Source organism: Manduca sexta, chromosome 27 (genome assembly GCF_014839805.1).
Source record: "Manduca sexta isolate Smith_Timp_Sample1 chromosome 27, JHU_Msex_v1.0, whole genome shotgun sequence".
Taxonomy (NCBI): domain Eukaryota; kingdom Metazoa; phylum Arthropoda; class Insecta; order Lepidoptera; family Sphingidae; genus Manduca; species Manduca sexta.
Window position 1 is genome coordinate 17,142,769 of NC_051141.1, and position 26,879 is coordinate 17,169,647.

General features: G+C 35.6%; 1 protein-coding gene across 1 annotated transcript in view; it reads left to right on the forward strand.

Moving 5' to 3' along the window:
- LOC115439948 (inhibitory POU protein) overlaps positions 1–26,879 on the forward strand; it is a 75,497-nt gene that overhangs the window by 40,426 nt on the left and 8,192 nt on the right. The window contains exons 3-4 of the mRNA XM_030164038.2: positions 3,376–3,430; positions 17,448–17,630. Of these exons, the coding sequence (XP_030019898.2) occupies positions 3,376–3,430; positions 17,448–17,630 (238 nt within the window). The remainder of the gene's footprint in view (positions 1–3,375; positions 3,431–17,447; positions 17,631–26,879) is intronic.

The following is a 26,879-nucleotide window of genomic DNA, read 5'->3' on the forward strand; positions in this document are numbered from 1 at the left end:
ATTTATATTAATAATATATGGCTGTATGTCAAAGCAGTTATTCTACCCCGCAGGTGAGTTCGAAACCGATGATAATCTGGATAATTGACAGACAAAAATTAAAAAATGAAATACACGTCCGCGTCAATGCTTCTGGCGAGGCAATTAGGCTTTCAATGGGTATCTAGACGGTCTGGACAATCTAAATTAAAAAAGCGATTCTCTTCTGCATCGTTTCGTAGACGTTTTGATTTAGGGTAAAACCTGGTGTGGCTGCACGGAAGATGGACCAGTCCAAAAAATCACATTTCCACTTACTAGATTATATTAATTTATGTTATTTATGAAGCGGCGATAGCCTAGTTGGTTGTGGAACGGACTGCCGAGACGAATGTCCGCAGGTTCAAATCCCAAGGGCACACACCTCTGATTTTTCTAATAAATTATGTGTGATTTCTTTGTGAATTATCGCTTGCTTTAAGGGTGAAGGAAAAAATCGAGAGGAAACCTGCATACCTGAGAAGTTCTCTATAGGAAATTCGAGGGTGTGTGAAGTCTACCAATCCGCACTAGGCCAGCGTGGTGGACTAAGGCCTAATCCCTCTCAGTAGTAGAGGAGACCCGTGCTCAGCAGTGGGCAAGTATATAATACAGGGCTGATATTATTATTATTATATGTTAGTTCACGTTGTAAGGGAAATCTACTTATTAAAATTTATAGAGATAAAAGTTTTTATGACCTTCGCGTTAAATCGTACGGCGATAAGACACGATAAAAATAAATATTTTTGAGTTAAATGAATAGTGAATATTAAAATTAAACTATTTTTTGGATTTTAGCGCGGTTTTTTTATTTTATTATCGTCCCTCGACGTTTCGAAGCCTTTTTTTTTATTATTCTAGCATTTATTTTGGATTTTTTATTTTACTATCTTCTCCCGACGTTTCGAAGCCTTATTTTTAAATTATTATAGCTATTGACCTTGAGTGTAATTAATTGATTTTTGTTAATTTATAATTATTCGTTAATTCATTACACTATAACTAACCTACATATAATAATGTTAAAAATGTTTGTGATCCCAAAATAGGTGGGAAATAATCTACTCTCTCTATTTTTGAACCTGACGGACGTCATTTTGAAGCGAACTTAATTTTGGCAATTTATTCTTCGTTAATATAGAAATTAGAGACTAATCTATTATAGGTATCCGGCCTTACTAATGAATAACATAGAACTGCACTCAATAATATACAATTGTTTAACCTGTATCTGACTAAGAATAACTAAATTATCGGAATATTTTCACTTCGAATTCTTGTTATGCCACAAAATTGCTTTCCTAACATACCAAGTCATTTCCCTTGTGTCCACACTCGAGGAGCTTTAAAAAGAACTTTGTATCCCTTGAACTAAAGTTCAATGTTCAGTGATGTCGCGTGCTGTAAAGGGACACCAGTCTTGTCTATCGATCATGTTATGAAGGAATTATTTAATAAACAGGAATAGTAGACTTGTATTTCTTTTTATAGAATAGTGTTGCCCGCGTGGAAATCTTTTTCCCGAATGATATGTCAAATAATATTAAATGAAACTTTTGTCATTTATAGATACTATTTGTGAAAGAATTTATGTAATAGATTTAGTAAATTCTTTATATATGTGTTTGTATTTATATATGTAGTGTGTACTTTTATGTGTATATATGTGTCCTACTATACCGTAGTTCCTTATTTTGTGCACCATAGAGTTCAAATTATTTAATCTTCTGTCCATCCAATTATTGTCAGAAATCGCTTGAAGCGGTAAGACCGTCTCTTGTACATATATATTATTTTAACTTATGTCCGGTATTTTCCTTAATTGTTATAAACGTACAATAAACTGTCATTATTATTTATTTTGAAAGTATTTTTTTTTTACATTTATAGATTATCTTTTAATATCAAAACATATAAATTTAAAAAAATTAATCACTCTCCGAAGACGATGCTCACGACCCGAGCCACCGGTGTTTAGGGATTCAATGTGAGCAATCTCTTCATCTCTTCTCTTCATTTGACTTTTAACCCAACGGCCAATTGAGAACTGCTAAGACCATTTTATAATATTTCTAAAACAGTCTTAAAATATAATTTTGTGTCAAGTTTCAATAAAAGAAAAAATTGTTTGCGTCCATCCGTTTTTAGGCAAAATATTTAAAATGAAACCAAATTCCATGAATGTTTTTTCGACAAATTTTGGTAAATCGTAGTTATTATAGCTGATTATACGTGATTGTCCTAGCTTGAGGTTATCAACGTGTTTATTAATGCAATAATATCACACATATGTAATACAAAGATTTAAAAGTCAATGCGCACAATATTAATTGCAATATGTATGCAGAATACATTGCACAACATTACAAAATGACACATTCTGTAGAAAGAGACAAAGCGAATATGCGGCCAATGCTCTTCTATCATGTCTCTAATACCGAATACGTATAAAACTATTCACGTGTTCTTGGAAATTTTTACAAGACAAAAGGCCGTACGCTCGCTCTGTCTCTTTCGCTCAGCTTACATTTTTTACAACTGCATATATACGCACTGCCTATGTCTGTACGAACCTTCGAAACGTCCAACTAGTATACAATTACAGGAAACAAACAGCTTTGGGGCTGTAATAGCGAAATAATAGTCGTTTCGCCCGTTCAACTAATGGGCCAATTTATGTTCGCGTTGTGATCAATCAAATGAAGGTAGTTCATGAATTTATTGGTGCGAGCGGCGGCAGCCCGAGGGAAGGTAACGCTGCCAGTTATGCAATTTGCTTTGTGGTGACAAGGTTTCCGTAGCGTGCAAGAATTAGTGACTGTATTATGAGGCAGAGTGTAGTGAAGTTCGGAAAAAGGAAGTCGGATATGTTATCAAAGCCTAGTCAGGTAGAAAAATTGTTTTTGCGGGTAGAAAAATGCACAATCGAATAGTGCTTCGAGAGAATTATGTCGGTGACATCACGCTTTAGAAACTCCACGATAAATAATTTTAAACAAAAAAAAAATCACGTCGTAAGCATCCATTGAAATCTAAAACATATTACCAATAATAAGTTCAATAGAAATTACAAGAAATTAAATAAACATTTAAGATCAGTTTCACTATGTCTGAGTAGACGCTATACGACGAATATAGGTCGACCAAATACAAAAGGCATGCTGCAAAACGAAATATAATTAAAAGAGTACCTATTATATGCATTCACATTGTAATTAACAAACGGATACTCAAACATTATGAAACAAACCCTTAAAGGATCGTAATGTGTAGTAATTTGTCTGTGTAACACTACAACACACGCACATAGACCCATGCTCACAGTTCGTAACGCACGCACTCTTGTTCGCAGAGTCGAATCCTGGAGGATGCCTCGCTCATGTGCAACTCGTGGTCACCACGTCACAATGTAAGTTCCATACAATTTAGTAGCCTTGCGACTGTGCTTGCGAATATCTTTGGCCAAAGATGTTTATGCAAGGCGATTGATATCTAAAAGAAGTTTTGATCACGGGATTTTTCTAGCGGCTGAAAGGTAAGGTTTTCGAATTTATTTTTATACATCAACAGTTATATATGTAATTTAGCTAGTGGAAACTAAATATGATTGGACACGAGTGAAACTACGCGTACACTTGTAAAAAAAAATTGCTGTAAAATCGTGTCGTATTTTAAAAATCGTATTGTTGCTAACAGAAAACTACGTCGATAAAAATAGACATAATTTATGACAACATACTTAATCACTATTGACTATTTTGTTTGATAATGTTTATATGTTAGGGTTGGGGCTTTGAACAGGGTTTTTACGGCAATTGCGGTATATTATGCAAATTACAAGTTAAGCAGGGTTAGTTCTTTCATTTAATAACATTTAAAAGCTTTCGAAAATGTTATACCATAAACCTTACACATTATAAAACAAAGACCCGCACCGCGTCTCTCTAAAAATGATAAACTCAAAAACCACCGAACGGATTTCTCTGAAATTGGATGCGAAAATAGTTTGGGACCCTAGGCAGGACATGGGTTTATACTGGGAAAATATATAGCGGGACTTTTATTTCGGTAAATCTTTCAGGCAGATGATGCCGTGAGCTAAAGATAGTTTAATAATTTTTTATAAGTATCTCTTAGGAAATAAATAATCAGTTGCAATTTTTCCGGGTATATTTAGAAAATGACAGAAGACAGATGGTTCGTAGAAACCTTAGTCACGTCGTAGGTCTTCCACTAGGATATCAGACGATGTATGACCTACAGGTTCTACTTCTTATTATTATAAATACTTGTAAACGAATCATGAAGTTGTTTGGATATTTAAAAGTAAACGCCATAATACTAAATTCATTTCACACATCACGCATTTATTCTCGAAGGGGTATGCAGAGGCGAAACCAAGGCACCCACTTTTCGCCAAGTGTGTTCCGTCCCATGATGTGATAGGGGGCGAGCCTATCGTCATATCGGGCACAATTTCCAGACTCCGGGCTGATACTGAGCAGAAAAACCCAAATATCACTTTGCCCGACCCATGATTCGAACCCAGGACCTCAGAGCGCTGTCGTACCGCGCATCCAGTACCATTACGCCACCGAGGTAATCAAATCATTTTGATGAAATTTTACATGGATATTCTGAATTAATATTGAGAACATTTTACTTAGGAAATGTTTTTACCGGACTATTCCCGGAAAAGAAACACGGGTGGAGTCACGAGTAACGTCTAGCATTTTGTTACCCTAAAAAGCAGTTGACTGTAGTTAGCAAATTGTTTAAACTCTGAACTATCATGCATATAGCTATTGTAAAGGGTAGACCAATTGTTGCAATTACTGTTCATAGTAATACCCTCATTTGTGGCATGCAGCCATACGAACGTATTTGAACATTTTCTTGTCATTGGTAAAATAGCGGTGTAAAAGTTAGGAAGCTCATGACGTTTTCAATCCCAGAGTTAATATTTAAAGAGGTTTTTTAAATTTGACGTTTGTCCGGTTTAAAGGACCATATTTTCTATCTTGATTTTAATTTCGGAATTTTTATCTTTAGCTGACGTGAATTTAAATACATAATTTAATTAAATAGCAGTCTTAATTTTAGATAGTTACTATAAATAAGTCGACTTACTGCTCTACAACTGTCAATAAGTCAACTCACTGCTCAGCCACTGTCAATAAGTCGACCCAGTGCTGAACAGCTGTCATTAAATGACAAAAGGACCACAGCCATCGTAATTACTGGGCACTAAGAGACCTCATATCATGTCTTATTAATGGGCGCCGTGTTGGGACTGTGTATGAGCGATCATATAGCTTACTATGAGACGATCAGTATTCTCGTCTCGTCATTTATAAGTCGCGAAAAGTTAAATCCAAAAGAGAACCCGACACAACATAGCTATTGATATGAATAAATGAGGTCTGCAAATCGTTCCAATGATATTAAGTGATAAATTACGGAAGGGAAGCTCGTAGGAATCTGGTTATATGGACCTTTCGTCATCCCATTCAATGTATTTAAAATAAATATTACCTTATTATGCAGTATATAAGGTTATATTCCCGTGACACACGTTAATGTCATGTAGCTGTCATGTTTGCCGGCAAACATTCCGATGCTTCATGGATTAATTATACTTTGGATTGAATATTTAAAACGAAATTGTTTTAACGCATCTTACATATTGAATGACAGGCGTAATAATAACACTTCAGAATTTTCACATTATGTTATGAGAAATATGTTGCACGTACGGTGCTACTGCTGTCAATGAGTCATGCCGCTGATCTTTCAACGGCATACGATTTTGACAACAATAATGTATAGCACACGCTCTATAATAACTTAGTCGACCATACCTTTATCCACGTATACAGTTATATGGGGCTGACTGTACGTCCATTCGAGAAGCGTGTTTTCATATATCACACTTTCAGAATTATTTAACGTCTGGCGACACGGCGTTTTCGTTCTTCCATCAGTCGACTAATTCGTACAAAGCTCACATCCAAAGTAATTTGCATATAATTTTTTCAAGTACGTGGAAATTAACACAAATATTTTTCAATAGCAGCGCATAGATGGCTTTTAATTAAGCCGCTATGCTTCTTAGTTTCAATTTACACCTTAAATAAAAGGCTGAACTTTACAGGGTGATTTGTAAAACACATAACGATATAAACAACTTATGTTCTAAGTCTTTTAATAAATCAAAATTATTTATTAAAAAAAAAAAATATTTAAATTTGATTGTTCTAAATATTAACCACTGTATGCGTAGAAATTATTAGATAAGAGATACCGCGCGCGAAAAACGTTATAATATAGTTAAGTACTTACTTCAAAATACAGACCTTAAAATGTATTATAAAAAAAAAACTTACAAATCTCTTTTTGATATATTTATTACGTGTTTAAAAAGGTAGAACTAAAAATATTTTTGACGTTACTAATATAGTCTTGCTAGGTTTCAAATAACCCTATAGGTATTCTACAAAGCGTCTAATCTATATACAATTATAATATATAATATTGGAACGCTATTTATCCAAAGTAAGAAAAACGAGTAAATGAATTGAATGTTATGTATGTATTATTTGTGAATTATCCCTTGGTTGACCAGTAAAGGAACAATTCGTGATGGAACCTGTGTACCCAAGAAATTCTCCATAAGAATTTTGAATGTGTATAAATACTACCGAACCGCACTAGAGTAGAGTAAGGCCTAAGTAAGTAGTACTAGTAGATCCGTGCTCAATAGGGGGCAGTGTTTGGGATACGGATAGAATATAATCTCCTGGATTAGTATAAAGGCTAAAATCAATCCTGTAAATCACACGTAAGCGCATCTAATTCAAGAAAATATTTCGCGACAGCGGAGTCATGTGCCACACCTGTTAATAAAGATATGGCAGCTTTAATCAAGAGACCAACCTATTGCAAAATATAAATACTCCAATAATTTTTTCTCACTTCTTACACATTGCTTTACCCAGCTGTCATCTTGCCGAAATATATTATATATTCTGAATTTGTAACATGTATAGATACAAATCTGTATAGATTTTAGTTCCAACGGTCTTTTTTAGGTTCAAAAACAAAAAAAAATTTACACGTTGCTACCCCCTTGCTAGTGAGCTTGCTTGCTTTTATTTGTATTTCGAACATGTAAAATCCGTATTCCATTTTACGGACGAGTATTTTTATAGCCCAGTACTTTCCGTTTGCAAGCCTATTTTTAGTCCGAAACATAAAAATACATTTATTGCCTAACTTTTAAATCTGCACAAATATCTATTATTTTATCAGTCTTACTTATAAATTTGTTTTAGCGTTACGAGGTGATTGAGAATTGCTTAAATAGCTGTCAAAACATCACCGATTCCCTAGTATAACCTTATTAAGGGGCAAGGCGGGTTTTGCAAATCTAAGCATAGTTTTGCGATTTTTTTATAAGGCTGTATATCAGTATTAAAACTTGTATATGGCACCACTAATTTTACCCACAACGTAGACGTAAGAAATATGGCCCGATTCTTTTGAAATCAGAAATAGCCAGGTGGCCCGAAGTTGACATTTGAAATGAAAGCGGTTTCATCGTAAATGTGTTTCGAGTTAATTATCGGCTTGCCGTGATATGCCAACCAATCGGGCACAAGCCAATTTCACGGTGCCGTTGATATTGCCGACCTGTTTTATTGTTTTATATCCTGGCTTGTTTTGTGTTTGGATTTGTAGAGTCTCTTAAATTAGATATAAATTTATATAAGAGTTTGTTTATGAATAATTTAAGAGGCAGGTTTCGTGGCGAAATCAAATTTCAGGACGTAGAAATAAAAAAATCATAACGTTGGCGTAAAATAGATAAAAATCTATACTATTATATAAACTGAAGAGGTTTCTTTGTTTGAACCGGCTAACCCCAGGAACTACTGATTCGAATTGAACAGCTCTCTTAGTGTCAGATAGCACATTTATGGAGGAAGGCTATATAACTTCACGCTGTGATCAATAGGAGCGGAGCATTAATGAAAGATGTTGAACAATAGGAAAATTTTATTCCTTTGGAGAGCTTCCGTTGCGTACACTGCTTAAACAATTTAAGTTTATATAAAGATCTAATTAATATTATATACAACGGCGATGGCCTAGTTGGGTGTGGAACGGACTGCCAAGACGAATGTCCGCGGGTTCAAATCCCAAGGGCACACACCTCTGACTATTCTAGAAAATCATGTGTGTATTCTTTGTGAATTTATCGTTCGCCTTAACGGTGAAGGAAAACATCGTGAGGAAACCTGCACAAATAAGAAGTTCTCTATAGGAATTTCGAAGGTGTGTGAAGTCTACCAATCCGCACTAGGCCAGGGTGGTGGACTAAGGCCTAATCCCTCTCAGTAGTAGAGGAGGCCCGAGCTCAGCAGTGGGCAAGTATATAATACAGGGCTGATAATATTATTATTTATATCATTAATATTTAATAAAACAAAGTCTGTCTGTCTGAACGCGATAAACTCAAAAAAAAATCGGAAACACTCAAGACTCTTATCTCCGCCTCGCTTTCCCGTCCCGTCTAATTTTATGTGATAATTGTACTATTTTGTGGTATGTTTTATGATCAAAACAACGCCCTCCGCGGACGCCCCTCGCCGCCGACGCCCCCTGACGATGGCCCCTGGCCCCTAATTCCGGCGGTACATAATCGTAACAGCTAAGTGCGCGACGCATAATCCTAGCCAAGTCGGGTACGCGCGTACTGTCGCCTACAATAGTGGTTATGGTAACGAAAATTTGCTTGTAGAAGTAATATAAACAAAACAAAAACAAAAAAGCTCGGTGGTCATAGTATTTTATTATTTGAGTAAAGAATAAGGACATATTGATTTTCTTACATATTGACGTCGCTAAATAGTAGTATGTAAATCATGGTTTGGCTAAACAAAGTATAAATAAGTATTAATTAACACATGACACTGTATTTTAGTTTTGAAATCATTATTATCTTGCATTAAGTTACATTCAAAATGTTATAGACAAAGTTTGGTACCAGCAAATATTTAGATATTTCTACAAACTTTAATGATTGAATAAATCAATAACCTTCCATCTCTAAAATGATGAGTTGTTATAAAAATACAAATAATTTTTAAATTTAAAATATCCAGCCATGACTGGCTGTGAAGCCACAAGGCAGATTAAACGAAGAGCCTTTCCCCTTATCTGTACATTAAGTACTGTATCAAAGTAATCGCGCGCACACCCCTCAGATCTGTGACATCCGATCCTCGATGCGCCCATAGAGGGGTGCGGGGCGGCGGGGTCAGGGAGGGAGGGGGGGTATGTCGCCAGTTAACCCTAAAATGCGAACGTTGATGAGTATTAATGGATTAATGCACCGCTCAGGGGCCTCGCTTTGTTTACGACCAGGGCCAGTTGTGCCGAATTAAAGTATTGGAGTAATCTTACTGATTGAACTGGTGGTAGGTCTCTCATATGTACGCCTGGGTATGTGCCACCACAATGACTATCTGCCGCCAAGCAGCAGTGTGTAGACATTTGTATTTCGGTTTGAAGAACATTGTAGCCAGTGGAAGTACTGGACATAATAAGACTTAACTCATGTCTCAAGATGGCAAGCGCAGTGGAATACCAAATAATACTTAATATTTCAAGGTGTTGGATGGTGTTTCTACTGTTTATGGGCGGTGATTTCGCTTACCATCAGGCGAACGGCAAGCTCGTCTCGTCATTCAAAGCAATAAAAAAATATACATCTTTAGCGGTCAATCGTGCTCATCCTACAGGCGGAATAAAAGCTAAATTAATTAAGTTAAATAATAAACGATAATAGATATCCGTATTTAACCTTGTATTATAGTAATAATTGTAGTCAATAGAAAAATTATCCATATCCAAACGAACTTGTGTGCTTAACGCCCTAGTACAGAATACATTCTCTTTTCGAATTTTTAAAATCACATAAATAACCATTTTTCATTCCGTTATGTAAGCAATATAGTTATAAACACTAACGTCCATATAAACTATTTGTTCAAAATCTGAACTGAAACGGCAACCAAAACGTCACTGTTATAACCTATTTATTCACTTGAATAACAAATAATTTTACTTATATGACTAATATTTTTTATTCGAATCCAGGTTCACATTTAAACTCGAGTTATTATATTATGAGCGCCACTTCATGACAAACCACAAGCTGTCAATATTGACCATATTAAAGTCAGTTTGAATGGATTGCAGTTCAAATCCTGCATTCATAACCTATTTATTCACTTAAACATCAAATAATTTTACTTATTTGACTAACATTTTTATTCACATCCAGGTTTACAAGGTAAAACAAGGTCTTACATCATCAAGAAAATATAGTGTTATGAAAAATTATATACTACCTCCGAGTGCTACAATGGTCTTGCTGGTCGATATTTTTAGCCTTACTACGATAAGGTGTAATAGTCACTTTCCTATGTTGGATAACAATAAAATATATTTAATACGCTAAAAGCATTCTAAAATAGCACCGCATTGAAAATGAAATACTATGAGGATGTTTCGAGCAGTAATATTACTGAAACGTAGTCTGCAAATGCGTTTCCCACGACTGCTGTGAATAAGCGCATAAAATGTATAAAATGTTATGAAATTTGAAAAGATTTTTCTGGATTTATCCGCACTAATATAGAAATTTTGTAGAGACAATTTCTGGAATAACTGAAACTAATCCAATCCCAATTCAGACAGCTATGTGCAAACATGCTGTTTTCTAATAAAAGCACTGATTTCAATGTAATATCTAGGTAGTATGAAATAGCATCTATTGTCACAGGACAATAAAGTTCAAAATCTAACAATACATTTAATACTACGCGACTATCCCACTGTTTAAGGGTTAGATTGCCGTTGATAGCGGTGTTTATAATTAAAACTAGCTGTGCTCGCAGCTTTGCCCGCGTAGAAAATGCAACCACGCGACCACTGCAACAGTAATCGTTATATTTCAGTAAATTTACATAAAACCGTAATGTACTATTAACCTAAACCTTCTTCAAAAATTGCACCAATTTTAGTAAAAACTGTTTAAAAATCCGATTAGATTTTTAGAAAATCGATCACATACAGACAGCATTTGGAGAATTTGTTTTCTAATATGTTTAAAAGTATAAAGTACTTGTATACTTATAATACCTAAGTTAGAACTAGAAATGAGAGTTTTTTTTAAACTGTTTTCTAAATTGAGTTATTTCAAATATATGGTAAAGGTACAAGTCCGGGATAAGGCGTAGGACGCATTGCAGCCTGGGGATACTGTCGACTGCATTAACAGCCAGAAACAGCAGTGACTATGGCTACGGTCATGGCTGTTTCTGTTTCGTCATAGACTACAAGTCGTACAGAGTTAGTCTCCGTCATTTCCATAGGTTTTTTGACGTCAGACACATTAGCTATCCAATAAAGTTGATGTGACATTTGAGCGAATGATAATATCATCGATATATATGTACGTACTAGATTTAGCTTTCCGAACATTCACCGTGTTCAACTGAATTGAACCGCAATCCATTCAAACTGACTTTAGTATGGTCAATATTTACAGCTAGTGGTTGTGTACGGAGTGGCGCTTATGATATAAGAACTCGAGTCTAAGTGCAAATTTGGGTTTGAATAAAAAATATTACGTCAAATAAGTTAAATTATTTATTGTTTGAGTAAATAAATAGGTTTATAACAGTGACGTTTTGGTTGCCATTTTAGTTCAGATTTAGAACAAATAGTTTATATGGACGTTCGTGTCTATAGAATATACGTCGATGCATAATATAATATATCGCATAATTTTAATTCAACAATTATGTTACTTGAAAAGTAAATCATTCATGTCTCTAAAAAATGTTTTAATTTTAACGACCTTTTACTTTTAAGAGCATTTAAATTAACGCTCGTTAATACGTTTTTACTATTAAATACTAAAATATTTTTTGCTTATTTTGCCTATTTTGTACAATTCAACGACTGTACCTCGAGCCGCTCTCTTGCAGGTAATAAAGCTAAAGGCTAAAACTAATTTATCAATTATAAATTATCTACAGTTACTGTTTTGTTTACCATATTTTATTTGGAAGCTTCACTTTTGTATTTAATCGCCCTATATTGTATTCACCGATTAGCGGTTATTCAGAATTTGTGGAAGACTGACCCCCTTATTCATAAACGTTATTTATTTAAGGTGGAAGCATTGTTGTGATAATAAGTCTGTTTTCAGCTTTGTTTATCTGACAGCCAACTAGATTCAAGTTGTATCGCAATATTAGCCAATCACAACGGTTCTATGCCTACGCACTGCGAAGGCTGCCATGCCGTCAGCACTGAGAAACAGACGTGTTATCACAGCAATGCTCCATCCTTAGATAAATAATGTTTATGATACGGGTGTAAGACTAAAATAATTGCCCATGTATAGTTATTTTTTATTTTTAAAGATGGGGCTTATTATAATCTATAGTTGTAGAATGATGCAGAGCTTGTTTCAACCAATCGTTAATGATAATGTATTCAACTTTTGAAATAATAAGCTTATTGCAATAAATATAAAAAGGAATGTCAATAGTTCATTCGATTGCAATGATTTAAATATATAATACTCCTCATTTGTGATTTTAGATTATATTCGTACAAAATTGTTTTAAAATAAGCGAATTATGGTTGATACAATTGTAGGTAGTGAGTATGCGAATTAAATAACAGTGACTTCCGAAACATTTTGGTTAAAGTTACTTTTTGTGGAAAATATATTATTCAATACATATTTTTTTTAAAATCAAATATTCCTAGCTCCGTCTACATGGCAGAGGCTTATTTAATAATATTCCTTTAATAATTTTACGAGCGAAATTCGGCCTATATGGTAATCCTAACTAAAAGTACAGCGATGTTCTTTTAATCCAAGCTGAGGAGTGACAATCAATTAACCCGTGAGGTAGCTGAATGTTTGCCGGCAAACATTGACAGCTACGCGTGTGACGGAAAAATAACCTTATTATGTAGTATATAAGGTTATAATCCCGTGACACACGCAAATGTCATGTAGCTGTCTTGGCTCGCCGGCGATTCACGAGAGACCAAGAGTTAATGGCAGAATCGCCACATGTCACTAAACACTGGGAAAAAATGTATGTCCCTATTTACCCCCGAGAAGCGTGATTATATTTACCGAGGGCATGGCAATGTGGTCTCACTGTACCTGATGCTCAGTGAAAACCCAGAAACATGTCGACCGGTAAGGTAAACACCCCCAGACGGCGATCTTTACGCTCCGCTTGAAGGACCAAAATTGTGGGAAGGACACGTATGCTGGCAAATAGTTCCACATCCTAATGATGCGGCAGAAATATAAATTACTGAAAGTTTTAGTTCGAGCCGGGATGGAAGAGACTAGTAAGCTATGCAATGGATCAGGGTATAATTGCGTAAAAGGTAACCCGAGGCAAAAAAATTGCCTTAGTTTACATATTGCGGTCAATTTAACCGGAAAACAAAAACTAAGACAAACGTAAATGAATCTAAGAAGCCGGTAGGAATCGGATTAATGTATTCGGTAGGATTGTACGGACGCTTCGCCACTGAAGCTTTGGTTTCACAAGCCAACGCGGGAAGTTCTATTAAGGAATGCAGATCAGAAAGGACTCAAGGAGGAAGATGAGAATAAATAAGTCTTCGAATGTATAAATCGATAGATATTTGAACATTTTCATAATAAGGCAGATGAATACACTTTAAACGTAAAATCTACCCTCTTCTAAAACTTTTGACGGCCCATTAATCTCCTAGGTCTATCACGTGACGTTAATTCGACGTAACAGTTAAGAGCCGTTTAAAAAGACAAATGAGCCGTACTCCTCGTTGTAATAGGGGCTATTATTGCTAGCCTAATTGATTGTCAGAATGCTGTGATTGAAGATTAGTACCTCGCCTTACTTAGACTGAGTCTAGTCAATTGGCATTGTTTTTTTAATAATTGGAAACCACGTACGGGACAATACAGCGTTAATCTACATTTGGAAGGTGGATAGGTGACTTGACGAAAGCAGGAGAAAGACGCGGGAGACCTAATTAGTCGTGGTCTTCATGTAAGTGATGATGATGATAATGAGAACCACACTGCGGCTATTATTATCAAGAATCAGAATACGGTGACTAAAAACCGACTAGAAGTGACATTCTGTTGAGTTTCATATGGCACATGAGATTACCGGTGGTCTAAACAATCTTAATAATACCTATATTATATGCGTAATATGGATACCATGAGGATTAACATTGGAGACTTGACTCACATTTAATTGGAATGCCATATGAAAGACCATAGATATTGCGAAATATCATATTTTTTCAAAATATACGTGCAAATTTAAGAAGATCAACGTGAAAGGGTAACGTACAGTTAAGACCTTATAAATAGTGCATCACACTGCACTGTTAAAATAAATCTAAAAAATCTTATTACACTCTAAAATGTCTTTCAAGGAGTGCTTTTTCTTTGCAGCAAACGTAGTTTAAAGATTATTTACTTTTGAATGAAATTCTCAGACTTGAACGCGCCAGGCGTATCATTCAACTTGTTCCATGAATTCTTTTGTTTATCATTATTTTTATAAAGTAAAAGGTTATTCTGCAAACAACAGACAGCCAGTTCTCACGAGGTGCTGCCTCTGTCATGAAAAAGTCTAAAGCAGCTTGATTTAATGGATTGCGGTTTACAAGTTTCGTGACGTATTTTAACTCAATTCGCATGATACTATATTATTTCATAATAATATTATGTATAATTTTATGATCTTATCTTACTAATTTTCTAAATATAAATGTTTGGAAGTTTGTTAGAAGCAAAGAGATCTATGACTATATAGCAGACTTAAGGAAGAAATCATACAAGAATTTTGCACTCATGCGATAGTTATTCATTCTAACGTAAAACAGCAATACACCTTTTCCTAATATTTATATATTTTCCAAATCGTGTCCAATATGGTGTTCCATATCGTCATTTGTATCGTTATTTTTGTATCAATATCTAAGGACATTGTGACATCTTGACAACACCTAAACATTTCAAACAAACGGACGAATTATTACCAATTAGTAATTAGTAATTTAATTTTCTCCTGATATCCGGTATAAACTAATTATACTGTTTAATGTCTTTGTTTAGAAGTAAACGGAATAACCGCTAGACGGAATTGGTTGAATTTCGGCACACGTAGACCACGTCGTGGTTATATAGACTATTTTTAGCCCAATAATTTCTTAAAGGAAATATTGAATATGTTTTTTAAATAGATTACGCTGGTGTCATGTAACAGCGTCATAGTTCGTTAATGATTTATTAATTTTCATGATGAGAAAGGCTTTTTATACGGGCGAAGCCGCGAGCAAAACCTATGTTACAAATGTCGCTTTTATGTTATTAGTCTGACAAGCACAGGTGCCTAAGCGCTAAAATTTCAATTCCAGCTCATTTGATCACAATACAAATTACAATACGCGGGGAGCGACCCTCCGAACAGACAAATTATTATGTCCTATGAAACTTGTTTAACAATTACAGAGGGCAACGTCACTCTGAGGGCAGACGCTTTTCCCACGCCGGCGTGACGGCTTTTTTCACTGACATTAATTCACACTCAGCATGGAGTGGATCTTATTTCTTTAATTGTTAATCGGGATTTGGAGGTATCGTGTTATCATGTGTGAATGGGGAGCGTTTGGAGTGATGAGATTTCGTTTTTCTATTAACTGATAATCGTTTTAGGCTGACAAAAATAAAGCAAAGGAATTAATTGATGTTCTGACCTATCTACTCTGTATAGTGCCTGTTATGTTTAGAGCAGTACATTACGTTTCTACAAACATAATAAACTATAATAAACATAGATAATGTATAAAAATCAAAGATTTATTATTCAAAAACATACAAATAAAAACTCAAATAAATAAAATGCAATAAACCACAATCATCTATAACCTCAACAATATGACAAACGTAATTCAAAAAGAGAACGTAGGTAATTTTTTTTCTCAAACGGCGCGAGCTGCCCAATTGTAATTCCGAAGGCGTCCGATGGGCGGGAAAATAAAATCGCCGTGCTGCCCCGCCGGCAAATCGAAAAGAGAAACTATCACTTTAAAAGCGCTTGTGGCCGCCATAAAATTGGATGTTTGTAAGTCAGACCGCGCCGTCGGGGTGCGGTGGGGAATTTCCTTTGCCCAAACTCTGAAAAATACAGTTTATAATATAGAGTGAGCTTATCCTAGATATAGATTAGGCAATTTGATAGTTGTTTATGTTCAGCGAATTTAACACTATAATTAAGTAGTGCAAAAGGTTCGAGAATATTTTTAAGTATTATAAGTAAGTATTAGCGCTATAAGTTCACAAAGCGGTAACTAGATATGTTTCAACGTTTCCAATGTCATAGGAAAATATGTGATAGGATTTTTTATGGCACTGTCACAATATTTAATCCGAAGCCGCGATGCTATCTAATATTTTAACTAATGTACCCAGCCACTTATTCACGTCATCAGTCATAATAGTAATCCTAGGTAATACTTATAGGATTGTTTTAATATTGCCAAATTCTAGTGTTAAAAATTTTACCTTCGTCAAAAGAAACGTATTTATTTATAATACACCTTACAACATAATCCATAAATATTTATATCATGTGGCGCCCGCTCACAATTAAACGCCAATTGGCGCGTTATATTTTGACAGCTGTCAGCATGACAACACCGCTTCGTCCGGAAATAATTCAAGTGCTAGTAATAGAGGGCTCGTTCGTCGAGTAACGAGTTAGGGCAATGCGGGGTCACAGCCACTCATAAATAATTTAAAATAATTCAGCAAAAACCCTTGTCCGCGTCCCGTTGGTTTCAACTCCATGACTATTTGATGCGGCGGACGGCAGCGTCTTTCAGATTAGTGTTGCTAGCGTTTCACCCTTTCCATGTTCGCCGTTTGAATAACTTTTTGTTTTTTTTTTCCGTTGGATTCATTGTGTGAAAGTTATTCTTTATAATTAATGTTAGGCCACATTTTCATCTTGATTTTGCTGTATTTTTTTGTTGTATGGCGCGTCTAGAATTCTAGGAGTTAGGAATTAATCGTTAAAATTAATAATTTGGAAATATATAGGCAGATAAATGTAATATGGAAAAACAAATTATATCATTTATTATGAATTTCAACATCCCTTTTTTAAATGAGTTTGCGTCTTTGGTGTTATGTTACTTTACAGTGTCCACTAAGATATTATAGATTAACAAAATATAAGTTCTACTTATATGATCTGAGGCTTTAAATTTCTATAAAAATCAACTTACTAACAGTCACTCCTTATCAGGGCGATCTATTCGGCGGGCTGAACGACGGCCTCCTGAGCAGAGCCGAGGCGCTGGCGGCAGTGGACATCGGCAAGCACCAGTCCGGCCCGCAGCCGGGGCCCCCGCTCCCCCAACTCAAGCACGACATGGTCTACCACCACGGTGTCGGGGGCCCGCCACCTCACAACGCGAGACCGCATCAGGTACTTTAATTACATTTTTCACGTCCCCAATATGGCCCTGGTATTCGATATTTATTTTAAACGGTAACGTATTTTCATGCACGTACTTGCGTAAATTTGACGAGGAATGATTATCCCTCGACAGTCGCCACGGTTATATAGGCAGTTGCTTTCTTACTGCGTCTTCATTGTCAAGAGCCTGCTTTCTCTCTACAATGTTTGCACTTCACCTGATCCTGAACCATAAAAAACCATGTTAAATTTCCATAGAAAACTTCCTCTTAGTTTTAAGACCCATTCAAAATTGGTAACAATTAATTGTTGATACTTTTAGATTTTGAAACACATTGTAAATATTTAAATTAGATAGATATTACCACAAACAAACACGTGATAGAGGTACATTTGTAATGTGTTTGTTAGACGTAATCTTAAATCATCTACACATTAAGCCTGGTTTATCTTAGAAGTGTGTGATTTTTTTACACGGGCAGACGTGGAGTCTGTTGGCATATCGAATGACAATAGTTGATTACTCCTCGGCAGTTAACACAATTATGCCGGCCTGTTAGAAGCGGATATACACAGGCAGACCGTAACGCGACACACTTACGTGGGCCACTATGGTAGGTTTTATCTCCTTGTGTACGGTGCTCGCTATCAGGGCGGATATAAAATATATCCTACCACAATTATGTACACTAATAAATAATAATGTCGTAGATTAAATAGCAAATAAATTTCGTTATATTGAGGTTTCTGTTCGAAGCCAAATGATGTATTGATTGGGGTCAACAACTTCCGTGATACTTTAATATGAATGGCAGTCAACAGTGGATCACGCGATGTATCTTGGAAACTGTTAGCAACCCGATCACATCAATAGCTAGTAACGATGAAGAAAGTACCTAACTAAATATAGATTTAGGCCATCGATTGATCCAAGTGGAAAATCTAAGAATGTTAGTTTTGAATCTTTTGTAAACTATTGATACTAAAAATGTATCTATTTAGTATGAATATTTTTGATAAACGTCGTAATTAGTGAGGGATGAACATAGAATAGTAACGCAAGAGAAAAAGCATAATATTTAATGCCGCATCCAGACTTCGAAGCTGCGTGCCAAAAAGAGCTCGCCTGTGTTTTTGTTTCTTTATGAGTATATTCGGTGCTACATCACGATATGATCCATTGCGATATCCTGTAGAAATTACCAATCATTTATGTTACGAGGTATGTTACGTCTAGTGTGGTCCGTGATGTTCGGCTCGCCAGAATGACACGCGTCATGGGTCGATTCAATCGAAAAGGATTTTTTATAAGAAATATCGGTTACGTTCGTTTATGTTCGGAAGACGTCCACACTTGCAACTATTTGTATGTGTGTGCGTGTGTAATCATGAACAGTTCGCCGTCACATGGTTTTCAAAAATTAAGAGTAGTGAACCATCTGCCCGATCATCTAACCCACGCGTATTTGTGTCAGCTGTATATATATGATACGGCCTTATAGGATGGAACATATGGCGATCAATGAATACCCTGTTAACACCTCTGCCTACCCCTTCGGAGTTAAAAGTCGTGATACGCGTGTTTTTTTTGTCTTTCTATAAACAAAAGAAACTAGAGTTGGTGTAATTTAGAATTTGATTAATCTTTTAAAATAGAAATAGACATGATAAACGCACCAACGGTTATTTATTATCTAATGCAAACTTGCGAATAGTAATTTTAAAAATATTTTTTGTTCACAACACTGGCCACTATTCTATTTTTTAAATTTTTCACCGCAACGGTATACGCCGCTAACATGTCAAGCACATTTCCAATAAAACACTACGGGCCCTTCAATCATCAAAAATCCATACCAATCATACGAATCGAATTTTCCATCCATAAAAGTGGATGGAGATCGTAAAATTTTTGCCAAAATCCAACGCTCGGCGCCTATATCTCTCGCATATATAATAATAATAAATGCGTTACGCTATCGATAGGGCTTGCAGAGAAAATCTTTAAGTCCTCTTGTGTAGGGGTCGGGCGGGCTCCTCAGGGACCGGGGGATGTTATGTGTAAGAAATATGTTCTTTGTGCTATAAAAATAAGGTAATTCTATGCACTATCCGATATAATGGGGCGCAATTGTGAGCCGGCGCGGAGTTTATTCGCTTTGTTTCGTGATGTTGTGCATTGTTTTCGGTTTTGCTATAATGGAAGCAGAATTCTAAATAATATATTCTTGAATTGTTATTTATATTTCCCATGAGCTTTCATACGATTGCAGCAGTACATATAATTTAAATAATGTTTAATGAAGGTTTGAGAAAATATTTTTTAATTGCGGGTGTGGACACTATTTATAATTATTAACTGTCCCGACGCTGGAATAAAAACTCTACCAATTTGCGAACGTAGCCATATCGTTCCCCAAACTATACAAATTAGTCTCCCTAAATCTGCAAAGATGGCAAGTTTCCAAAAACCGTTATACCCGGTGATATTGAAGCTCATTTCTATAGACGCTGTAAAACCCGACCATATACAGTTGACACGTACTAAACTAAGGCAACAATAAACTCGGTCGCGTTACCCTACGCGAGCTATGTAAGGAAAATACACAGTAGGAAACCCCTTGGATTTATAAATAATTTATTAAGAATTTCTTTACCCAGCCAAATGTAGTTTGACGTTATGGATTTTTGGGAAGATTGTTGTTAGAATCATCTTTAGACTCATAGAGCGGTTTGTTATAAGTAAATTGAGTAACAATCCTCTATAAACAATTTTATGTGTAATCCGAACTTTATGACTTTTGTTTTTGAATTAATAACCAGTTTAAACCATTTATTTCTCTACACACATAAATACAACAAAAAAAGTATAAAAAAAACACACACACACACACACATACACACAGTTAATAATACCAGGCAAACAACGGATTCCTTGCATGATGTGGTAGAAGGGATACCAGATCAGTATACGCTGTCACAGCACTGATTTTCAGCGATACCCCATCTTTCTTATTGTCTCTTTACCCAGTTGTGTGATTAAAAGTAGCAGTGATTAGTTATAGGGATTAAGACATTATTAAAGAAATACAGATTTTTACTCTAAACAATGAACACACTTTTAACAACTTATTAAATAATCTTTGGAAGAGGCCCAGGTTCAGCAGTTCTGTGTGTTCTTACAGTTCTTTTTTTAATTGTTAAGTGGCTGACGATGATGATGATGAATCAGACACAAGATATGCATAAATCATCAAGAAATCATCTTCGAGATTTTAACAACGATGTCCCAAAAAATGATCTTAGGAGAAATATAAAATAATTAAATGGTCAGTTTTATAACTTATGGCTTGATTGAAGTTATCTTGATAGTTATACCTAATGTTTAAATAGATCACGACGATGGTAAGTAGAATAATTGACTTAATATTCGAATATTTTCCAGAGAATAATGGAATCAAAGTACGCCATTCATAAATGTAGCAAAAAGATTTACGATTGATATTTTCGCGATAGATCGAAAAAGGGATTGGGATCTTTTATTGAAAACGGTGGTTAAGCGACATTCAGTTTTACACATATATAAACACATATATAAATATAAACTAGTAAATTTTTTCCAACAAAAACGCTTACATCTGTTTGCCAACTGTAGAATAAATATTATTGTAGTAATATACAATTACTAGTAACTATTGTATTACTTAACACTTGTAGTTGAGGAAATTTCGAAGAACTTATAAATCGTTTCAAGGAAAAGTATAGTTCGAGCGACCTGCATGCGATTAAAGAATAACATCATTGAACACATTGTTGACCTGTACCTATTAGCAATTAAGAGTACCTAGAACTTCTCTTTTTGCCAATAATAAAAAGTAAAATATTTAAAAATAGATTGTTACTACAATTCCTTAAAATAATGAATTTGCACATTACATAAACGGTACAATATCAAAAGCAATAAATAATTCAATAATACGCATTTGCACACATCAAACACCAATTTTCACTTTCGCGTTAAAATTTATAATGCGTAAACGAAAACAATAAGCCGTTTCTTAAAAACAAATTGTTAATCCGAAAAGAACTGGTACTTAATTCGAAAAAGGAACTCGGAATCCCTCCCCTGCAACAAGGGTACGTTAGGCCACGTAATGCGTGTTTTATTGTGCGCGGAACCGAAATTCGCAGTTTGGGGTCCCTACACGGAGGATGCAGTGCAGGGTTGATCCAAACACTTCCAAATGGTACTTGAGGGATTATATTTTATATGGACAATAGATATTTGTTTTTGAATTGGAAAGTTAAGTAAACATTATGTAAGTGTGTTTGAGGGTTGGATTCGATCGAAATGTTTACCGTGTGTTTATAAGATGATTACTTATTATTATAATATTCAATGTGTTGATTAAATGTGATTCCTAACCGAAGTTTGGCCACGGTGGCCAATTTTAACGGAGATCAGCCAAGTACGCAGGATATATTATAGTGCACAAGTGTGTGCGCAATACACAGGTGCACTCTCTGTTGCTTCACTCTCACAGTCCGGTGAGACGGCAGTCCGATATGACCGGAGAGAGATCAGGCGCAGGACCAACGGCTTTACGTGCTATCCGAGGCACGGGGGTATCACACCGGCCACTTCCTGACTCCGAGCTGCATCTGTGTAATTTTGAAAATGGAAACACCCAATCACAATTATTTTAGCCCGACCTGGCATTCGAACCCAGGACCTCAGCGCGGTAGTCTTACTTGTACCGTGTACACTTACAACTACGTCACTGAGGCAGTCCAATATTGATCAAACAATCTATGAATTAAATAATTTAAGGTTAATTTTACGAACTTCCTAGTTAGTTATATAGTATAGTCAACTAATATTTCATGGACAGCTCATCGCACAAATGAAACCATCTTAAGAGAGCTCAAGCTGGAACGTTAACAAAGGTTATCCTCCGTCTGAGTCGTATTTTAAAATATTTTGGACATATAGCGCGACGGAAACCAGACAACTTGGAGAAGTTGGTGGTCACCGGCAAGCTCGAAGGCAAGCGACCAAGAGGGCGTATTCCGAAGCGCTGGTCTGACCAGGTCGCCAACTCCCTGAGCCAATGAGCGTAGCGGTGCACCAAGCCGAAGATCGCGCCCTGTGATAAGACTACTATTTAATAGTCTGATACTAGACTAGAGTAGACTATTTAGTAGTCTAATACTAGACTAGTCTGATACTAAACTACTATTTAGTAGTCATTTGACCTTGGACGGGATCACGATCCGCAATAATGACGAGCCGACTGAAAAGAGAGAGATATACAACTAATAAAGTAGCTAGTTACTTTTACTTGATTAAAATCGCTTCACGAATATTTTCAATACAAAAAAATCACGAGTTATACTACGTATTAGGAAAGGATTACGAACTTTAAAAACCTCGACACTTCTAAGCAGAATTTACTATCTACCAGAGGTGGAGTGTTCAAATGGCCTGATTCGTGCTTCTCTTTATGTAGAGATGTATAATCTAATTATTATTAGAACGACTTGTTGACTGCAGTCTTGCATTTTAGTACCCACGTTGTGTCGGATTTCGTTCCGAAAAATTCAACTTTCGTCACTGCTATATTTAGATTTAGAAGTAATCATAATAATTTATTTGGAACATTGCAATAATATAGACTGCTATTAGATATAACTATAGTAGTTAAAGAGATGCGTCGCAGTTAGCAACGCCCACCTCCAAACGTAAACATGAGTTAGGATTTTAAACTGAAAGAAGAAGTAAGACCTATTACGAAAATAAAAAGTGTGTTAGTGTGTATGTTCGTGTACTGCGCGCTTAACAAAAAAACAAAAGATATAATTTTACTTATTACTATTGGACCCATAATATACATTTTCTCTTTGGCGTCATATGAGAATCATAAGGCAATTTCAGAGGCTCGCTACATTTCCTGTACTTATTATATTTTGGCTATTTAATATTGTTTATACAATCTGACACATATTATGAAAAAATACATAGGCACAGCGTCCTTAAATATTTATCTTAAAATAATATATTTAGAGAAATTACGCTAATATTCGCATTAAAAATTTGAAAATCATGATATGGAGACAATATAAAGTATTTTAAATTATTATTTTGCTATTTCACGGTAGATTGTAACCGTCGCCCGTGTGCAAAATTTTTGTATGACAATCTTACCAATATCCGCTCTAATAATCTTAGAACTCTATGGCTATTATAAATTTTTGCAACTCCAATAATATCGTAATAGTTTTCATCACAATTAAGATTACAATTTGAACTTCGACCTCTGTTCATATTTCATTGCGATTAGCAATACTCACATATTCAATTAAAAAAATACATTTTGATGGCGTTCCCCTGCCCGTCCCTGGTGACAGCGGTGACAATTACCCTGGCACTGTGCCCCTCCCCTGGGACCAGCGTTTTTTATTTGCCCCTTTACTAGTTAAGTTTGTGTTTAAGTTTCGTTGTTTGCCTTTTGGTGGAAGGAAAAATTAAGTTCGTTATTTTTCCAAGTACTCTGTTTTCAGCTTTAGTCAATGTATCACTTGATATGCTAATAATAATATAATGTGAAGGTATTTTTAGGTGATGGGACAAGTAATAGACTACCCTGATGACAAGTGTCATAATAGTTCATGAACTACGCGCCCGAATTTAAATCAAAGCATGACACTGAACTGCGTGACTTATATAGACACTGGAAATTATTGCTTGGCAGTAGAAATAGACAATGCGGTGGGTCTGGGTATGCAACTCAGACGGACTCACGTATATGATAGTGTGACGCCTTAGTACATACTTTTATCAACTAAAAGTTCAACATGACTGAAGACATAATACTCTAAATTATGAAGTAGTAGCTTTTGCTTGCAGCTCCGCCTCTGTGAATGATTTTTTCCTATATGATAGTTGCGCTTTATATTTCCCCGTAATAAAATGGAGCCCATACTTTAAGTTAGGCCTTTAGCAATACAACGGTGAAAATTGCATTCAATCCCATGCAGTAGTTTTTGACAAACATACAGACAGACAAAAGTTCTAAGAACTGTTGTGTTGGCTTCTTAGAATACTCTTAGAAATTTTCGACCTAAATAATTGTTCCCATAAAATCAACATATCCAATTATAACATTAACTATCACAAACAGTCCATACGAGTTTATATTCAATTAAGTAACAGCCATGACCACTTCAGTATATAAAAGACACATGGTACCTGCTAACCGAAATCATTACTGTATATGTTATATACGTTGTGATCATAATAGCTCTGAGGGTTCGAATCCTGGGGCAAGCAGTGCTATTAGATTTTCTGCTAATTGTCACTCCAGAAACTGACTGCGCAGTAGTTGCTACGCAGCAGCTGGCGAAATATGGATGAGTTCCTCTGTCTACTACTGGCGAACGGTCCATATGACCCGGCTACTACCGGCTTTCGTAATTTATGTAAAAATTTTCATTACAACAATTTCCATATCACATTTATGCATATTATTAGAACCTATTAGTTGGGTTACTTTTCGGAAAACATCATCCTTCGCCACTGCCTACCCGTGGTACGGGAAAGCTGTATGTAGAATCTCAATTTTATAGGTTTAGTCCATCGCAATTTCGCACAGCAAGCTTTCAATAGTTTCCAGGTCATCTGTGCCAATAGCGACTTCATTCAGCCAGACTGCGAATATACTGGAACCTGTGACGTGCAGAGTTTATGACGTAAAATTAATGGCTTGTAATTCTGAATGTGTGTTGTTATCATTTCAAAATAGTTTGAAGATCTGAACCTAGGTTGTATTATTTATAAGCAAACTAGGATATATTTATACATATTATAAAACAAAGTCCCCAAAACCTGTGTGTGATCGTTTTTTTCAAAATCTACTGAACGGATTTTTATGATACTTGGTATGGAGATAGTTTATGACTTTGGGAAGATTATAGGCTCTCTACCCCGGGAAAATATGCAGCGGGACTTGTCGCAGACAATACCTTCACGTGGGCGAAATCGCGAGCAAGAACCAGTAAAGTATAATAATTTGGACTTTACACCTACATAATTGCCGTATTAGAGTAGCTTAGCCCTATCCACACTTTAAGACACCTACAATTGTGTTTTGAAACCATCTATCCGATTTTTTCAGTAACTATTCACATCAAACTTGGATAAAAACTAAAAACCAAAATTAAACGTTCTCTCCACAAGCATAGGATTTAAATTTCAAAACACATACCATTTTGCATTCGCGGCATAATTCCATGAAATCATACGCTGCCACGGGCATTCACAATACAATTGTGCTATCCTAAATTACGCATTTACGCGTTGGTAACGTTTGCTAAGCAAGTTTAGCACCTATTACCGCACATTACGGTTCACACGGGTCGCGCCGATGTTATTTGTCAAACGAGCCATCAAATTGCACTCACACGAATCTAATATAACCCGATATTCATGTGTTGTTAGGGAGGGAGGAGTTTGGGGCCATAAAGTGAGAGACAATGCCTATAAGCGCCAGCGGGTATGAGATGAATTTAAACTTTTGGATGTCCTGTATTTCTATTTCCAAATAATTTTCAATGTATATTTAATTAATTACTGTGAACCATTACAGAAAATAACTTCAGAATTGATTTGGTGGCCTCATAGTCAAAAAAGAAAGGTATGAATGATCTTAATAAAGGTAAATAATAATTGCTTTGAAGTCTTCTTTGATTTGAGAATATAAATATCCTTCTATACGTTCCAATGATAGAGTATTATCATATTATATTTGCTTTTGTACATTATCCTTTATTTAAATGTGAATATGACGAAAACGAAGCCCGTCTGCGAAAACTACCTTAAAATTTAAATGAGCCAGTAATTCATATTTCAAATATTGTCATGTCCAAGAGTAAGATAATCACTTCATCTCTTTCTTTCGCCCGCGTCGTGATTCACAATGACGTCACGCGGGTATTGCGCCTCTTCTATTTATTGACACCCCTTCTTCCAAAATTCAAATTCTTATAACTTATTAATTATTTACCGGATTTTAATAATTATTTCTGTGTTAGGATTTATATCATGTAAATATTTAATAAAAGTAATGATCACAGAATCCAGTACCCATCAATATTGTCGTAATAATGACAAAACTTCATAATACAACGGAGGTATGATTGCGTGGTACCTCATATGCCAAAGTCTAGGTAGATATCACCGCACTGTCCATTTTTGCCACT